At 36.7% G+C, this 15,990-nt stretch overlaps 1 protein-coding gene across 8 annotated transcripts in view; it reads left to right on the forward strand.

Annotated features, from left to right (window-relative positions):
• Positions 1-15,990, forward strand: part of CRY1 (cryptochrome circadian regulator 1) — a 137,829-nt gene that overhangs the window by 71,745 nt on the left and 50,094 nt on the right. For 6 of the 8 annotated variants that reach the window (XR_010411368.1, XR_010411369.1, XM_064590671.1 and 3 more), the window contains exons 4-12: positions 3,171-3,355; positions 3,739-3,827; positions 4,408-4,548; positions 4,632-4,943; positions 6,140-6,291; positions 6,527-6,729; positions 6,834-6,929; positions 14,123-14,194; positions 14,285-14,388. Coding sequence is in view for 6 of the 8 variants with exons in the window: in XM_064590671.1 (XP_064446741.1) it covers positions 3,171-3,355; positions 3,739-3,827; positions 4,408-4,548; positions 4,632-4,943; positions 6,140-6,291; positions 6,527-6,729; positions 6,834-6,929; positions 14,123-14,194; positions 14,285-14,388 (1,354 nt within the window). In the remaining 2 variants the exon portion in view is untranslated. Of the gene's footprint in view, positions 1-3,170; positions 3,356-3,738; positions 3,828-4,407; positions 4,549-4,631; positions 4,944-6,139; positions 6,292-6,526; positions 6,730-6,833; positions 6,930-14,122; positions 14,195-14,284; positions 14,389-15,331; positions 15,973-15,990 lie in introns of those variants that run through there. The other 2 variants (XM_054506852.2, XM_045872657.3) reach the window with 2 other exon arrangements.

A 15,990-nucleotide genomic window follows, 5' to 3' on the forward strand; every position in this document is an offset into this window, starting at 1 on the left:
TCTAGCTCTGTCCCTGTTGTTGCAAATGGCAAGATTTCATTCTTTTTTATGGCTGAATAATATTCCCTTATATATATATATATAATGTGTATATATACACATACATACATACATATCACATCTTTATCCATTCATCTATCGATGGACACTTGGACTGCTTCCATAGTTTGGCTGTTATATATGCCAATAATGCTGCTATAAATGTAGGGGTCCATGTATCCCTTTGAATTAGTGTTTTTGTATTTTGGGGGTAAATACCCAATAGTAAAATTACTGGATCTTAGGGTAATTCTATTTCTAACTTTTTGGGGAACCTCCATACCGTTTTTACACAGTGACTGCAGCAATTTGCATTCCCACCAAGAGTGCAAGAAGATTCCCTTTTCTCCACATCCTCACCAACACTTGTTGTTTCTTGTGTTTTTAATTTTATCCATTCTGACAGGTGTGGGGTGATACATCATTGTAGTTTTGATTTACATTTCCCTGATGATGAGTGATACTGAGCATCTCTTCATGTGTCTGTTGCCCATCTGGATGTCTTCTTTGGAAAAATGTTCATGTGTTCTGCCCATTTTTAATTGGATTATTTGTTTTTTGGGTGTTGAGTTTTATAAGTTTTTTTTTTTTTTTTAAAGATTTTATTTATTTATTTGGCAGAGAGAGACACAGTGAGAGAAGGAACACAAGCAGGGGGTGTGGGAGAGGGAGAAGCAGGCTTCCCACGGAGCAGGGAGCCCGATGCAGGGCTCGATCCCAGGACCCTGGGATCATGACCTGAGCCGAAGGCAGATGCTTAATGACTGAGCCACCCAGGCGCCTGAGTTTTATAAGTTCTTTATAGATTTTGGACACTAACCCTTTATCAGATATGTCATTTGCAAATATCTTCTCCCATTCAGTAGGTTGACTTTTAGTTTTGTTGATTGTTTCCTTTGCAGAAGCATTTTATTTTGATATAGTCCCAGTAGCTTATTTTTGCTTTTATTTCCCTTGCCTGAAGAGACATATCTAGAAAATGTTGCTACAGCAGATGTCAGAGTAATTACTGCCTGTGCTCTCTTCAAGGATTGTTACGGTTTCAGGTCTCACGTTTAGGTCTTTAATCGGTTTTGAGTTTATTTTTGTGTATGGTGCAAGAAAATGGTCCAGTTACATTCTTTTGCATGTAGCTGTCCAGTTTTCTTAACACCATTTATTATTACTATTTTTTAGTTGACCATATATGGTCAATTTGTGGGTTTATTTCTGGGCTCTCTATTCTATTCCATTGATCTATGTGTCTGTTTTTATGCCAATACCACACTGTTTTCATCACTACAGCTTTATAGTATAGTTTGAAATCAGGAAGTGTGATGCCTCTGGCATTGTTCTTTCTCAAGATTGCTCTGGTTATTCAAGCCTTTTGTGGTTCCAAATAATTCTATATTTGTTCTAGTTCGCGTTTGTTTTTGGTGCCGTGCTTCTTGGCGGCAGTCAGCTCCTGCTCGATCTTAGTCTCCAGGAATTCCTCCTTCTTACTTAGCATCTCCTCCGTGTCCCGCAGCCGCTGGACGGCATCCTGCGGGGTCGGGCCGCCCTTGCCGGCCTTGCCCCGTCCTGCCCCAAACAGTTTCCAGAACACCGACATGGTGGCTGCTCGCCCCGCCGGCGTGCGCCACCCACTCCGGCTCAGCGCGGCCCGGCCCCAGCGCCCGCTCCCGGCCCCACCGCTCCCGGCCCCACCGCTCCCGGCCCCACCACTCCCTGCCGCCGCAGGCCTCTCCGCCGCCTCCGCCCCACACCCTTAACACCATTTATTGAAGAGACTTTTCCCATTGTATATTCATTCTTCCTTTGTTGATGATTGACTGACCATATATAATTGTGGGTTTATTTCTGGGTTTTCTCTTCTATTCCACTGATCTATGTGTCTCTTTTTATGCCAGTACCATACTGTTAATTACTACTACGTTGTAATATAACTTGAAATTTGGAATTGTGATACCTCCAGTTTTGTTTTTCTTTTTTAAGATTGCTTTGGCTATTCGAGGTCTTTTGTGGTTCCATACAAACTTTAGAATTGTTTGTTCTCGCTCTGTGAAAAATGCTATCGATATTTTGATAGGGGTTGCATTAAATGTGTATATTGCTTTGAGTAGTGTAGACATTTTAACAATATCTTTTGTGTTAATTTTGTTTGTTTATGTAATCCCAACGTGGAACTCCCCCTAGCATCAAGAATTGCACGCTGTTTTGACTGAGCCAGGCAGGCGTCCCATCAGTATTTGTTCTTTCAGCCCATGAGCATGGAGTGTCTTTCCATTTCTTTGTGTCATCTTGAATTTCTTTTGTCAGGTTTTATAGTTTTTGGAGTACAAGTCTTTCACCTCTTTGATTAAGTTTATTCCTAGATTTTTTTTTTTTTTGGGTGCAATTGTAAATGAGATTGTTTTCTTAATTTCACTTCCAAATTCATTCTGTGAGGCCAGTATTAGCCTGATACCAAACCAGATAAAGACACCATAAAAAAAGAGAACTCAGTATCTCTCATGAATATAGATGCAAAAATCTTCACAAAATACTAGCAAACTGATTCAAACAGTACATTAAAAAGGAGGAGGGAAATTTAAAGTATATCCATAAGATACATATGCTGACATATTTAACAAAGGCATGATGAGCACAACAGAAAGTAGCAAGTGATTATCACTATAGTATATAGAATCCTAATTAATAAGACTTGCTTTATTGCTCCTCAATATAATATTGGTCTGGTTTGGTTTTTACTGATGATTAAGAGATTCTTTGAGTTGTGTTGTAATATGTTTTTACCTTTCATATATATTATTTTTATGTTACTACTTTTAGGCTGATTTAACCACTTGTTTTTTTCATTCATAGATACTAAATACCCTTTGTCTTAAAGGTTTTGTTATTTGTGTGCTGTATATTTTTGACACATAGCAGATGTCTAGAAAATGAAGAGAATAATTTTTAGATTCATTAGCTATTTTAATAAGTTTCTTGGTCATAAGAGAAGCTTATATGGAAGTCTTAAGTAATTAATTTTTGTTTTCTGATTTTAAGCATTTTCAGAAGTTATCAATCAAAATATATTGTCATTTCTTAATACTAACTGCATTTTACTAACTTTTTTTTTGCACTTTACTAACTTTGCACTACAATAGGATCATAGAACTCAATGGTGGACAACCACCTCTTACTTATAAGAGATTCCAGACTCTTATCAGCAAAATGGAACCACTAGAGATACCAGTAGAGACAATTACTTCCGAAGTGATAGAAAAGTGCACAACTCCTCTTTCTGATGACCATGATGAGAAATATGGAGTCCCTTCATTAGAAGAATTAGGTAGGTATAAATGAAGCTTAAGAGTTAATAAATCACTCAGAAAATCTCACTTCTAATTTGACATGTAAAGTATTTTGCATTAAGAGGGAAAGAAAGGAGAAAAAAATCTAAAAGAAACTCTTTAAGAAGTGATAAATCTGTACATATGTGTGCTATAAATGTGATCTGTTAATCACCTTAAGATGTTTGTCCTAAAGAATAGAGACCATATTATATCCTTATATGTGAAGACCTATCCAGGGCCCTCAGTTAATTTTTATGCTACTGTTAATTTTTCTGTGAAGTATTTTTTCCCAATTATTGTGGTTCAATAAAAATTATTTTAGTTACAGAAGAATATCTTTTTCTTTTTTCTGTTTTTTTTTTTTTTTTTTTTTTTTTAGGTTTTGATACAGATGGCTTGCCCTCTGCAGTATGGCCAGGCGGAGAAACTGAAGCACTTACACGTTTGGAAAGGCATTTGGAAAGAAAAGTATGATAATATAGGTCATGCTTGTATTTCCAAACTGGCATTTAAAAAATAATTTCACTCTTTTTTAAAAACAAAAAATAGTCTGTTGAAAAGAAGAATTGAGAGAAATAGTTAAAATAGCATAGACCTAATTGTTTGAAAATTAACAACCATCTCCTCATTTAAATATTTTTTTCCTCCTCTGCTGACTATTTCTTCTTTAGCTACTACCAGTACTATCTCTTCTCTTCTTTCTGTGTAAGCTGGTATCTGATGACCATAACTTTGAAGCTAAGATAAAGTTCTTCTATTTCACCTTTACCTCAATGTCAAGGAGACAGGTTGAAAGTGCTCTCAGCTTGGTGTTAGGAATTTGAAGATAATTTATTTCACATGAGTATGTGCTACACGAGGATGGCTGAAACAAAAGAATGCTCACTTTTATTCTGTTGTGTTTATTAAAACGTGTTTGTGACTGGGATAATAAAATTTTATTCCCCAAGAACTATGTAACTTTAAAAAAAAAAAAAAGTCAGTTTTAAATACTCTTTTAAAATGGAAAAGACAGTTAGCCAGCATAATTCTCTCTGTGTGTTTTCAGGCTTGGGTAGCCAACTTTGAAAGACCTCGAATGAATGCAAATTCCCTGCTTGCTAGCCCTACTGGACTCAGTCCTTATCTCCGATTTGGTTGTTTGTCATGTCGACTATTTTACTTCAAACTAACAGATCTGTACAAAAAGGTATTACCTAAAACTGAAGCTAATTTTTCAAAATAACTTCTTTAAAAAATTGCTGGTAATACCTCTTTGCTTTTTAACCTTAGGTAAAGAAGAACAGTTCCCCTCCCCTTTCCCTTTATGGGCAACTGTTATGGCGTGAATTTTTCTATACAGCAGCAACAAATAATCCACGCTTTGATAAAATGGAAGGAAATCCCATCTGTGTTCAGATTCCTTGGGATAAGAATCCTGAGGCTTTAGCAAAATGGGCAGAAGGCCGGACAGGCTTTCCATGGATTGATGCCATCATGACACAGCTTCGTCAGGAGGGTTGGATTCACCATTTAGCCAGACATGCAGTGGCTTGCTTCCTGACCCGGGGTGACCTGTGGATTAGTTGGGAAGAAGGAATGAAGGTGAGTATTTTTCTAACTAATGTAGCAGAGTCTTATTTTGAGCCTATAACTTATTAAAACAATTCCTAGAAGTTGTCTCTTACTTAGATTCATTTATAGTCTAATTTTTTTCAGCAGGTAAAGAATTTAATTTCCTAATACAGGCACACTCTTGGAGAGCAGAATGGTGTAATCAGACAGGAAAAATGGTGAAAACTGGTTTGATTATAACCTCAAGTCATTTCAGAGACTGAACCATGAACCAGCCTAGCCATCAAGGGAACTATAAGGTTTAACACTCTGGACTCATTGGATTAACATATTTATAGATGATCATTTCTGTTACAAAAAAGGATTTGCCCAAGAATTCTTAGAAATAGTGAATTTATATTATAAAATTTAAAATATATATCATTTTGCCTTACTACAACATCATAACATTTTAATGATTATGTAAAGTGAAGCATACAACATTTTGTGACATCATCTTGTGGTTATATATAATAGGACTTGTTTCACCTTCCTGCCTATATCATATATTTCCCCTATCCAAGGACCATTTCGATCCCCCCCCCTTTTTTTTTTGCATCTCCTGTATTTCCTTGGACAAAGTTGTACATGAGGTGGGTGTATAGTAAACACTTAATGAATTTATAAAAAGGCATTTTAAATCTGTTTCCCTTTTGGTCAAGGAATTCCAAATTTAAACTCTATAATGCTAGTGCTTTTTTTCTTTTTTTCTTTTTTGTGCTTTTTCACTAGTGTATTTTTTGTTTTGTTTTTTTGGATTTTTTCTCAAGTGCATTTTTAAAAGTCATTTATATTTGGGTGCTCCCTATATGTAGGCCAGTATACCAGGCTTCTCAGTTTTTGTTAGTGATTTATTTGGTAGCATCTTTCCTTTCTTGAAAGTGTTCGCTGCTTTTTTTCTTCCCTTTTTTAATTGGATCAGTGACTTGAGTCATTATTTTACCCTCCCCTCAGTAACACAGCAAAGACTAGAAAGGTAAATTCACTTATATTACTGATCTTTTTCTTTCCCTGAAATAACTCATTACAGAACAGAACATTGACAAGGAGGCTAACTTTGGAATGTTTAATTTTACAGTTCTGTGCTAGATTTTCTTTCCCTTGACTTTTGATCTACAGAGACCTGGAAAATGCTTGCTTTGAGAATTATATGTGTACAAACTAATTGGTTACTGTTACTTCTGAAGGTATTTGAAGAATTATTGCTTGATGCAGATTGGAGCATAAATGCTGGAAGTTGGATGTGGCTGTCTTGTAGTTCCTTTTTCCAGCAGTTTTTTCACTGCTATTGCCCTGTTGGTTTTGGTAGGAGAACAGATCCCAATGGAGACTATATCAGGTAAATCAAGGGTGGTTATTATTCAGTTTGGAATAACTAATCCAGGAAGAGCTTTTCATGTTTAAGCAACACTTAAGGTTTTCCCCACTCATGTTGGGCAGCAGAGATGAGGAGATAGGTAAACAAATCATTAAATGATATTGACTTGATTTTGGTCATTCATAGCTAATAATTAGTTTGTTATAATTTGCTTGTAGTTCATTTTATTAATAATTTTTCTTCCTTCTCCCAAAAGGCGTTATTTGCCTGTACTAAGAGGTTTCCCTGCAAAATATATCTATGATCCCTGGAATGCACCAGAAGGTATCCAAAAGGTAGCCAAATGTTTGATAGGAGTTAATTATCCTAAACCAATGGTGAATCATGCTGAGGCAAGCCGTTTGAATATTGAGAGGATGAAGCAGATCTATCAGCAGCTTTCACGATATAGAGGACTAGGTATGTCATTAATTACCTTTGGTTTGTTTCTTTGGCAGGTGTTTATGTACCTATCCTTGAATTTGATCTTGATCATAATTTAATAGGAAATTTTTTCCCTTTAGGTCTTCTTGCATCAGTGCCTTCTAATCCTAATGGGAATGGAGGCCTCATGGGGTATTCTCCTGGAGAAAATATTCCAGGTTGTAGCAGCAGTGGAAGTAAGTGAAAAGGAAATTTATGTACTTAGCCACATAAAGAGATTAATAATCAAATATATATATATATATATATATTTTTTTTTTTTTTTAAAGATTTTATTTATTTATTTGAGAGAGAATGAGAGAGAGCCCATAGAGGGGGGGAGGGTCAGAGGGAGAAGCAGACTCCCTGCTGAGCAGGGAGCCCGATGCGGGACCCGATCCAGGGACTCCAGGATCATGACCTGAGCCAAAGGCAGTCGCTTAACCAACTGAGCCACCCAGGCGCCCCTCAAATATATTTTTTATTAAATCTCACTATAATGTTTTTTCGGCATACATGTACACACACACACACACCCGTCATTCCATTAGTGACATTTTGGGGATGGAAAGCATCATTACATGTAGTAGAATTTAGCTCAAAGTAAAGATCTTGCAAACTGAATGAAGAGGGCAATTTTTTTAAATTAACATATAATGTATTATTTGTTTCAGGGGTACTGGTCTGTGATTCATCAGTCGTACACAATTCACAGCGCTCATCATAGTACTTACCCTCCCCGATGTCCATCACCCAGCCATCCCATCCCTCCCAACCCCCTCCACCCCAGCAACCCTCAGTTTGTTTCCGAGGTTAAGAGTCTCTTATGGTTTGTCTCCCTCTCTGGTTTCATCTTGTTTCATTTTTCCCTTCCTTCCCCCTGATCCTCTGTCTTGTTTCTCAAATTCCTCTTATCATTGAGATCATATGATACTTGTCTTTCTCTGATTGACTTATTTCACTTAGCGTAATACCCTCTAGTTCCATCCATGTCATTGCAAATGGCAAGATTTCATTTTTTTTGATGGCTGCATGATATTGAGAAGGGCAATTTTAAGGGTAAAATGAAACTCAAAGATCCCATTTTCTGAAGGTTCATTATTTTTTACTTTCTTTAGGTACATATCAGGTATAAGGTAATTAGTTAAGGTCAGTGGTCCTGTGAATATGGCCAAAAGATTTATCATACACATACATAGGGCCTTTTGTCTTTTTGCACATGAATTTTTCCTTCCAGTCTTGTTTGTAGTGATTTTCCATATGATATATACTTAGTTGCCACATATATTCTTTTTTTTTTTTTTTTAAAGATTTTATTTATTTATTTGACAGAGAGAGACACAGCGAGAGAGGGAACACAAGCAGGGGGAGTGGGAGAGGGAGAAGCAGGCTCCCCGCAGAGCAGGGAGCCTGATGCGGGACTCAATCCCAGGACCCTGGGATCATGACCTGAGCTGAAGGCAGTCGCTTAACCAACTGAGCCACCCAGGCGCCCGCCACATATATTCTTAATGTATGATATTAATAATGTCAAGAAGCCAGTACTGGAAATTTGAATCATTGTATACGTTTGCAAAGGTTCTAACCAAAATAGCATGAGGCTAATTAATTTGATTAAAAACAAGGCAGCATTTGAGGAATGCTTATTTTTTTTCCAAAAAGTCACGTTTAAAATTGATATTAAGAACAAAACCTTTAAAAAATTGAACCTTTCTTATTCAGAAATACTTTGTATCCTTTTGAGAGCATATATTTTTTTACTCCAACAATTAGATTAAGGAGAAAGGAACAAAGCACTCACATTTTGACTATCTACTTTATGCCCAGTACAGGGGGATTTTTGCCACATTCTCACAATAATCTGGGGAGGTAGTGGTGGAAATTGGCCAAGAAAGGTTAGGTAACTTAATCAAGATCCCACAGTTAGTAAGTAGTTGAGCTAAGATTCAGATCCAGGTCTGACTAGTTCAAAAGTTCTTATTGGGCCTCCCCTGCAAATGTAATGCCATATATAGTGTTTATAAGATAAAGCATTTTTTTACTGGAACGTGTCTCACTTAGCGGTCTAGTAGTAGCTCAGTGATGGCAGTATACTTCTTCTTCTGTTCTTCTCAGAGCTACATTTTGAACTTCATCAGGGTATCAGTTCAATAGTTTTGTCAGATCTCTTGTTCAATTCACAGCCTGCTTCCTTTGTCCATACATGAATTTGAGGGATAGAAGTTCTGTGAAGCACATAAATAACAGGCAGGTAACAGAACGGTAGGAAGCAACAGGTTCCAGATACCCAACTAATGGATAGTGATGGTGCATACTGCTTCTTGGTCCACTCAAATCTGTATTCATTATTTGGAGTTATCTGCAAAAACTAACCATGGTAGCAAGTTAAATTGGAATAATTTTGCTTTACAAATACACATGATATTTTATCATATAATAGGATTAATAAATCTTGAAGTACTCTAATCATGTAAATAGTTGCCTGTAACACACTCTGTAGTTAGGTGCTGTGAGGCTTTCAAGTGTAAATGGGGGGAAGAGAAACACAAATGAAAAAATTATAAATTGTAAGATGCTGCTTCCATATGCAATAAGAAAAGAAACAGTCATTGAGAGCTGAAAGAACTACAGAAGTTTTCTTGGAAGATGGTGGGATGGGTAGCATTTGGGTAGGCAGATGAAGGAGAAAGCATTGTGGACCTGGAAATGGGAGTGATTATGGAAAGATCCTGAGGATTTGGACTATGCTATTAAGCATTTCTCTTCCCTCTAGTTTCTGTTCCATTTGAAAGGACTTGGATATTTCTGAAGCATATCCCTTTATGCCCTCTACTTATCCTGTTTGTAGACTTTTATTTTACAGTGTCTCAGAAGGCATATCAAAGGGCAAGATTCTTTATAACTTGTACACAGATGACTTGAAGTATTTTTGTTCTTATAATAAAATCACAATCTATTTACGATAGTAATATGTTTGTATTTATTTTTTTTCTATTAAAAATACCCATTCAGCATTATTAGTCCTTAGGGAAATGCAAATCAAAACCACTAAGAGACTTCCCACTGAGGGTAACCAACTATCACTGAGTACCTAGGATTGAGGGGTTTCCTGAGACATGAGACTTGCAGTGCTAATACTTGAAAAATCCCAGACAAACTGGGGTGAGTTTGTTATCTGTACCCACTCAAGTACCTAAAAAATGACAGACGATAACAAGTGTTATGGAGGATGTGAAGAGACTGGAACTCTCATATGTTGTTGAGAGGTGGTCTGTAAAATGGTACAGCTACTTTGGGAAACAGGTTGGCAGTTTCTTAAAAGCTAAACATAAATTTAACATATAACCCAGAAATTTCATTCCTAAGTATCTATCCAAAAGAAATGAAAATATATCTACACAGACTTAAGAATCATAAGAATGTTTATGATAGCTTTATTTATAATAGTCAAAATGTGGCACATCCATTCAATGGAATATTAATCCATAAGAAGGAATAAAATGCTGGTACATGCTACAACATGGATAGACCTCAAAAATACAGACATAAAAGACCACATACTGCACAATTCCATTTATATGAACTATCTAGAAAAGGCATTTCTTTAAAGTAAGTTAATGGTTACCTTAGGTTTAGGGGTAGGAATGAGAATGAATGCAATGGGATTGTGCAATGATTACACAACTCTGCAAATTTACTAAAATTTATTGAACTGTATACTTAAAACAGGTGAATTTTATGTTATGTAAATTATACCTCAAAACTGCTTAAAAAAAAACCCTATTCACTATATACAATTTAGGAAATTCAGAAAAATCAAAACGAAAAATAAAAATCACCCACCATTCCATCCAGTAGAGATAGTTACTATTAAATTTTTGTGTATTTCCTTTGAATATCTTTTCTATGCATTTTCCCCCCACAGTAGCTTAGAGTTAGAATTTTTTTAAAACATTTTATTTATTTGGGACACCTGGGTGGCTCTGTCAGTTAAGCGTCTGCCTTTGGCTCAGGTCATGGTTCCAGGGTCCTGGAATTGAACCCCATCAGGCTTCCTGCTCTCCCTCTCCTCCCCGCTCATGCTGTCTTCTCGCTATCTCTGTCGCTATCTCTGTCTCTCTCTCTCAAATAAATAAAATCTGTATTTGAGAGAGAGAGAGAGCATGCACAAGCAGGGGGAGGGAGAAGCAGGCTCCCCACTGAGCAGGGAGCCCTATGTGGGGCTCGATCCCAGGACCCTGGGATCATGACCTGAGCCAAAGGCAGATGCTTGATGACTGAGCCACCCAGGTGCCCCAATTTACTGCATTTTTATGGGGAAGTTATAGGCAGTTGAGATATTCATTTATTTAGGGCCACAGGAAGATTCTAAGTGCCTGCTTATCATTTAACTCTAAAGAAATAAACTGCTATCTTAAGGAAATTCTGAATGTATTTATTGAGCTTATTAATTTACCCTCTCATCTTTAAAAGTAATCATTCTCCTGATTTCTAATACTATAATTTTTTGCCCATTTTTGAACTTTATAGAATCCTGTAGTTTGTTTTTTGTATCTGGCTGCTTTCACTCAATATTTTTTTTATGAGATTATTCTCATTTATCTTAGAACTGGAAGAGGAAGAAAATTGATGAAGTTGAGAAAATGAGGTGACTAGTCTGTGATTTAACCTACCTCTGAATCTTCCAGTAAAATTGACTTTTCCTTCCTCATTGTCCTCACTGTATGCTGTAACAACTTCCATCCCAGAGCCATTATAATAACATTTAGTTGTACTTAGTGATTTTATGTATCTGTCACTTTCTACTTGGACTGTGAGCCCCTTGAAGACAAGACTTCATGTCTTAGTAATATTTGTATCCCTAGTACCTAGTATAATCTCTAGCATAAAGGAGCACTCAACAAATGTATAAGGTATGACTAAATACGATAATCAAAAATGTATTTGTTGAAGTTTCCTTTCTTTCTTTCTTTTTAATTTATTTATTTTAGAGAGAGTGTGTATGTGATCAGGGGGAGGGACAGAGGGAGATGGAAGGAATCCCAAGCAGACTCCCTGCTGAGTGGGGAGCCTGATGTAGGGCTCAATCCTGAGATCATGACTGGAGCAGAAACCAAGAGTCCAATGCTCAACCGACAGAGCCACCCAAGCGCCCCTGTTGAAGTTTTCTTGATAGCAAAATATATGTAAACATAAAACTTAGCATTTAACCATTTTATTTTATTTTATTTTTTAAAGATTTTATTTATTTATTTGAGAGAGAGAATGAGAGAGAGCACATGAGAGGGGTTAGGGTCAGAGGGAGAAGCAGACTCCCTGCCGAGCAGGGAGCCCGATGTGGGACTCGATCCTGGGACTCCAGGATCATGACCTGAGCCGAAGGCAGTCGCTTAACCAACTGAGCCACCCAGGCGCCCAGCATTTAACCATTTTAAATGTACAATTCAGTGGAATTAAGTACGTTCACATTGTTGTGTGAAGTTTTAAATAATCTTGTACAATAATGCAAGACAACAATTATCACTATTAGGGGAAGCCCTGCTGATGGTAAAACCAGGAATAGCACCATTCAGTGGTGAATTTGCTATAGTCCAGAATCTGACCTTCAACAAGTCCAAGAACTGAGTGTTTTTAGTATAATTAGAGGTGACCATCCTGTGACTGGCAGACTAGAAGTTTAAAACTCATGTGATTTAGGGGCGCCTGGGTGGCTCAGTCAGTTAAGCATCTGATTCTTGATTTTGGCTCAGGTCATGATCTCAGGGTCATGAGATTGAGCTCTGCATCAGGTTCCACACTGGTTGTGGAGCCTGCTTAAGATTCTCTCTCACCCTCTGCACTACCCCCTAAATCAATCCATCCATCCATCCATCCATACATACATAATTACACACACACACACACACACACCAACCATGTGATTTAAAATATCAGGGGGGCGCCTGGGTGGCTCAGTCGGTTAAGCATCTGCCTTCGGCTCAGGTCATGATCCCAGGGTCCTGGGATCGAGCCCCACATCGGGCTCCCTGCCTAGCGGGGAGCCTGCTTCTCCCTCTCCCTCTGCCTGTCTGCCTACTTGTGATGTCTCTCTCTGTCAAATAAATAAATAAAATCTTAAAAAAAAAATAATCAGGGTCGCCTGGGTGGCTCAGTCGGTTAAGCGTCTGCCTTCGGCTCAGGTCATGATCCCAGGGTCCTGGAATTGAGTCCCGCGTCGGGCTCCTTGCTCAACGGGGGAGCCTGCTTCTACCTCTGCCTGCCACTCTCCCTCCTTGTGCCCTCTCCCTCTCTTTCTCTCCCCCCTCTCTCTCTGACAAATAAAATCTTTAAAAAATATGTATCGGGCGCCTGGGTGGCTCAGTTGGTTAAGCGACTGCCTTCGGCTCAGGTCATGATCCTGGAGTCCCTGGATCGAGTCCCACATCGGGCTCCCTGCTCTGCAGGGAGTCTGCTTCTCCCTCCGACCCTCCCCCCTCTCATGTGCTCTCTCTCATTCTCTCTCTCTCAAATAAATAAATAAAATCTTTAAAAAAAATAAAAATAAAAATAAAATAAAAAATATGTATCAACAGGGAACACTAGTTTATTATTTATGGTGGAGGTATCCCTTTCCAGTGATGGAAGCCCTCATCCCTGATCAGGGCATTCACTTTCCCAATTTTGAGTACCTGAAAAGCTGAATTCTTTATCCAGAGGAACTTGATGAGCATGAAATTACAATAAAAAATAAGTAGATTGCCTTGTTCAGACCATGAGGTGACTTCTCTGTAGGAGCTAGAATGTTCATATTTGTCCATAATCTGGACACACTGACAAAAATGTTTCTCTAGAACCTACTTTCTGTGCCAACCCATTCTCCTGTAACATTGTTTCTTTTTAGAAGGGTTAATGTAATTGCTTAGGCTAGGTAACTGCCACATTGTATTTCCTCCTCTTTGTATGATTTGAATTGTTTAATTCTCATCTGGCAGACCCTCATTCACTTCTCTCCAAGGACATATGTTTTGGACAGGCACTGAGGGAAGAATGTGGAATAAAGGGACAAGAGGTGAAAGGAGGATATATATCCCACTGTTGCTCTATATTTTGCTTCCAAGTGTCTAATTGTTATTCAGTAAAGGAATGTTTTTTAGAAAATGATTATCAGTGATTTTGCCTTTGAACCAAAAGTCAACATTTCTATGACCCTATGTTTAAATTTTCCTGATTTGGGCATGTGATTTTTGGCTCATATGAAGGATTGAGGTTTAGTCCTAAAAAGCATAAATGCCCTTAATACTGTTAACTAAAAATTAGATTTGTAGTCTTAATACATATGACTTGGGATTTAAGTAATTTTACTAAATTTTAAGTAAATTTAAGTAATTTAAGTATTTTTAAATACTAACAGGTTGCTCTCAAGGGAGTGGTATTTTACATTATGCTCATGGAGACAGTCAGCAAACTCATCTATTAAAGCAAGGTAAGAATGAAGCATTTGAGCATACTGTTCTTTTTACCATTCCTATATTAAACATACACTTAAAAAAAATACATTTTTTTAAATATGTAGGAAGAAGCTCCATGGGCACTGGTCTCAGCACTGGGAAACGTCCTAGCGAGGAAGAGGACACGCAGAGTATTGGTCCTAAGGTCCAGCGACAGAGCACTAATTAGGTAAATATTTTATACCTTTATTTCTTGTTTTAGTGTATTGTGTGATCAACATAAATTAAGACAATTTCCAAAATGGAGCTAATCATTTTTTTTCAAACTAGAGAAACTGAGGCTTAAATTTTTCAGTGATTGTTACAAAATCAGTTAATTCTTAGATAAGAGAAGTTCATCTCTGCTGGACAAATTGCTGCACTTAGTTTTATGGTCATCTTAATTGATGATCTTTAAATCTGAAAAAGTAATAATGTTGTGCTCAAGTTTTTTCTCAGAAAAAACTCTTTTTCAACTCCTTACTATGTGACCATGAGTTTAAAACAATTAAAGTGACTTTTTATTTTAGTGGTATTAACATAATCTCTTTATGAACTTTTCCCCAAATCTTTGCCTCTTAAATGTTTATAAGTTTCTTTTGTCTGTTGTGATACTTCTGAAATCTAAATTCTTTCCAGTTCAGGAATAGTTCAATTTTTTTTAATATTGGCCCTTTTTAGAGGTATCAAAAAGCCATGGCTATATTCAGTTGAATTGGATGTGGGATACTACTTTATGATTTAAGTTTATATGAAAAGTATCTAAAACAGTACATTTACCAGTTTTAAAAGACATGTTTCTTCAGTTATCTTAAACTGTTTGCAATTTTTAAATTACTGCTAACTGTATTTATCATGTTGAGCATTGAGTAACATATTGAATTGTTGGATCAGTATGATGTACACCTGAAACTTAATATAATATTGTCTGTCAGTTATACTTCAGTAGTAATATATATATGAACAGCAATAATAAAAAGTAAAAGTTTAAAAAAATTGCTGGGTTTTTTTAGCACCAACCCTAATTAGACTGTACATTTGTTGAAGATCAGTAAACACTCATCAAATTTTTATCATTTAATTCCTTGCAGTCAAACTTTACCCAGTTTTTTTTTTTCCCCCTTAAATCACAGAAAACATTCAGGAGGAATACTGTTGCAGCTGAAATTGGTGGGGAGTTCACTACTTTTTTCAGTTAAATTATTTTAAAATGTTCTTCATTGATGGAAAGCAGTTACATTTTGAAATGCATTGTTTCTAATGACATTTCTATAGTTTTAAACTTTCTAATGAATTTCACATAGGACAAATGGTAATTTGTATATAAATAACTTGGTAAAAGTTTTGCTTAATGTAAATATAAATACTCACAATTAATATAGACCCACCCATATATTTTTGATAATTTTTCATGTATGGTAAAAGTTAAAGTGGCAAACTGATATTCTGATATAAAAAAGTTTCGAGAGTCAATGTGGGAAAATAGGTTTTTAGACTTTCTTAAAAGACTTTGTTAAAATTTTAGAGCAAAATTTTCTTGATAATTATTGTTTGATCTAACTTTACAGTCTTTGATAATAATGTTTTAGAAAATGTGCACAATCAAAATTGGTAGTTATAGCCTCTGTTAACATAGACAGTATATGTTTTAAATCTTCATGTATGCCTGTTTTGACCCAAATCTGTGGAAGTATCATGTGTTAAGTTCTCTTTGTCTCCCTTTGTTCATTTACAGCTAAGTGACCTTGTTATTAAAGTATATGCATATATGGAATCTTGTGTACTTGGTGGT

This window comes from Mirounga angustirostris, unplaced genomic scaffold, assembly GCF_029215605.1.
Source record: "Mirounga angustirostris isolate CCGP_5_RB_7025 unplaced genomic scaffold, mMirAng1.0.hap1 SCAF_5, whole genome shotgun sequence".
NCBI classification, from domain to species: domain Eukaryota; kingdom Metazoa; phylum Chordata; class Mammalia; order Carnivora; family Phocidae; genus Mirounga; species Mirounga angustirostris.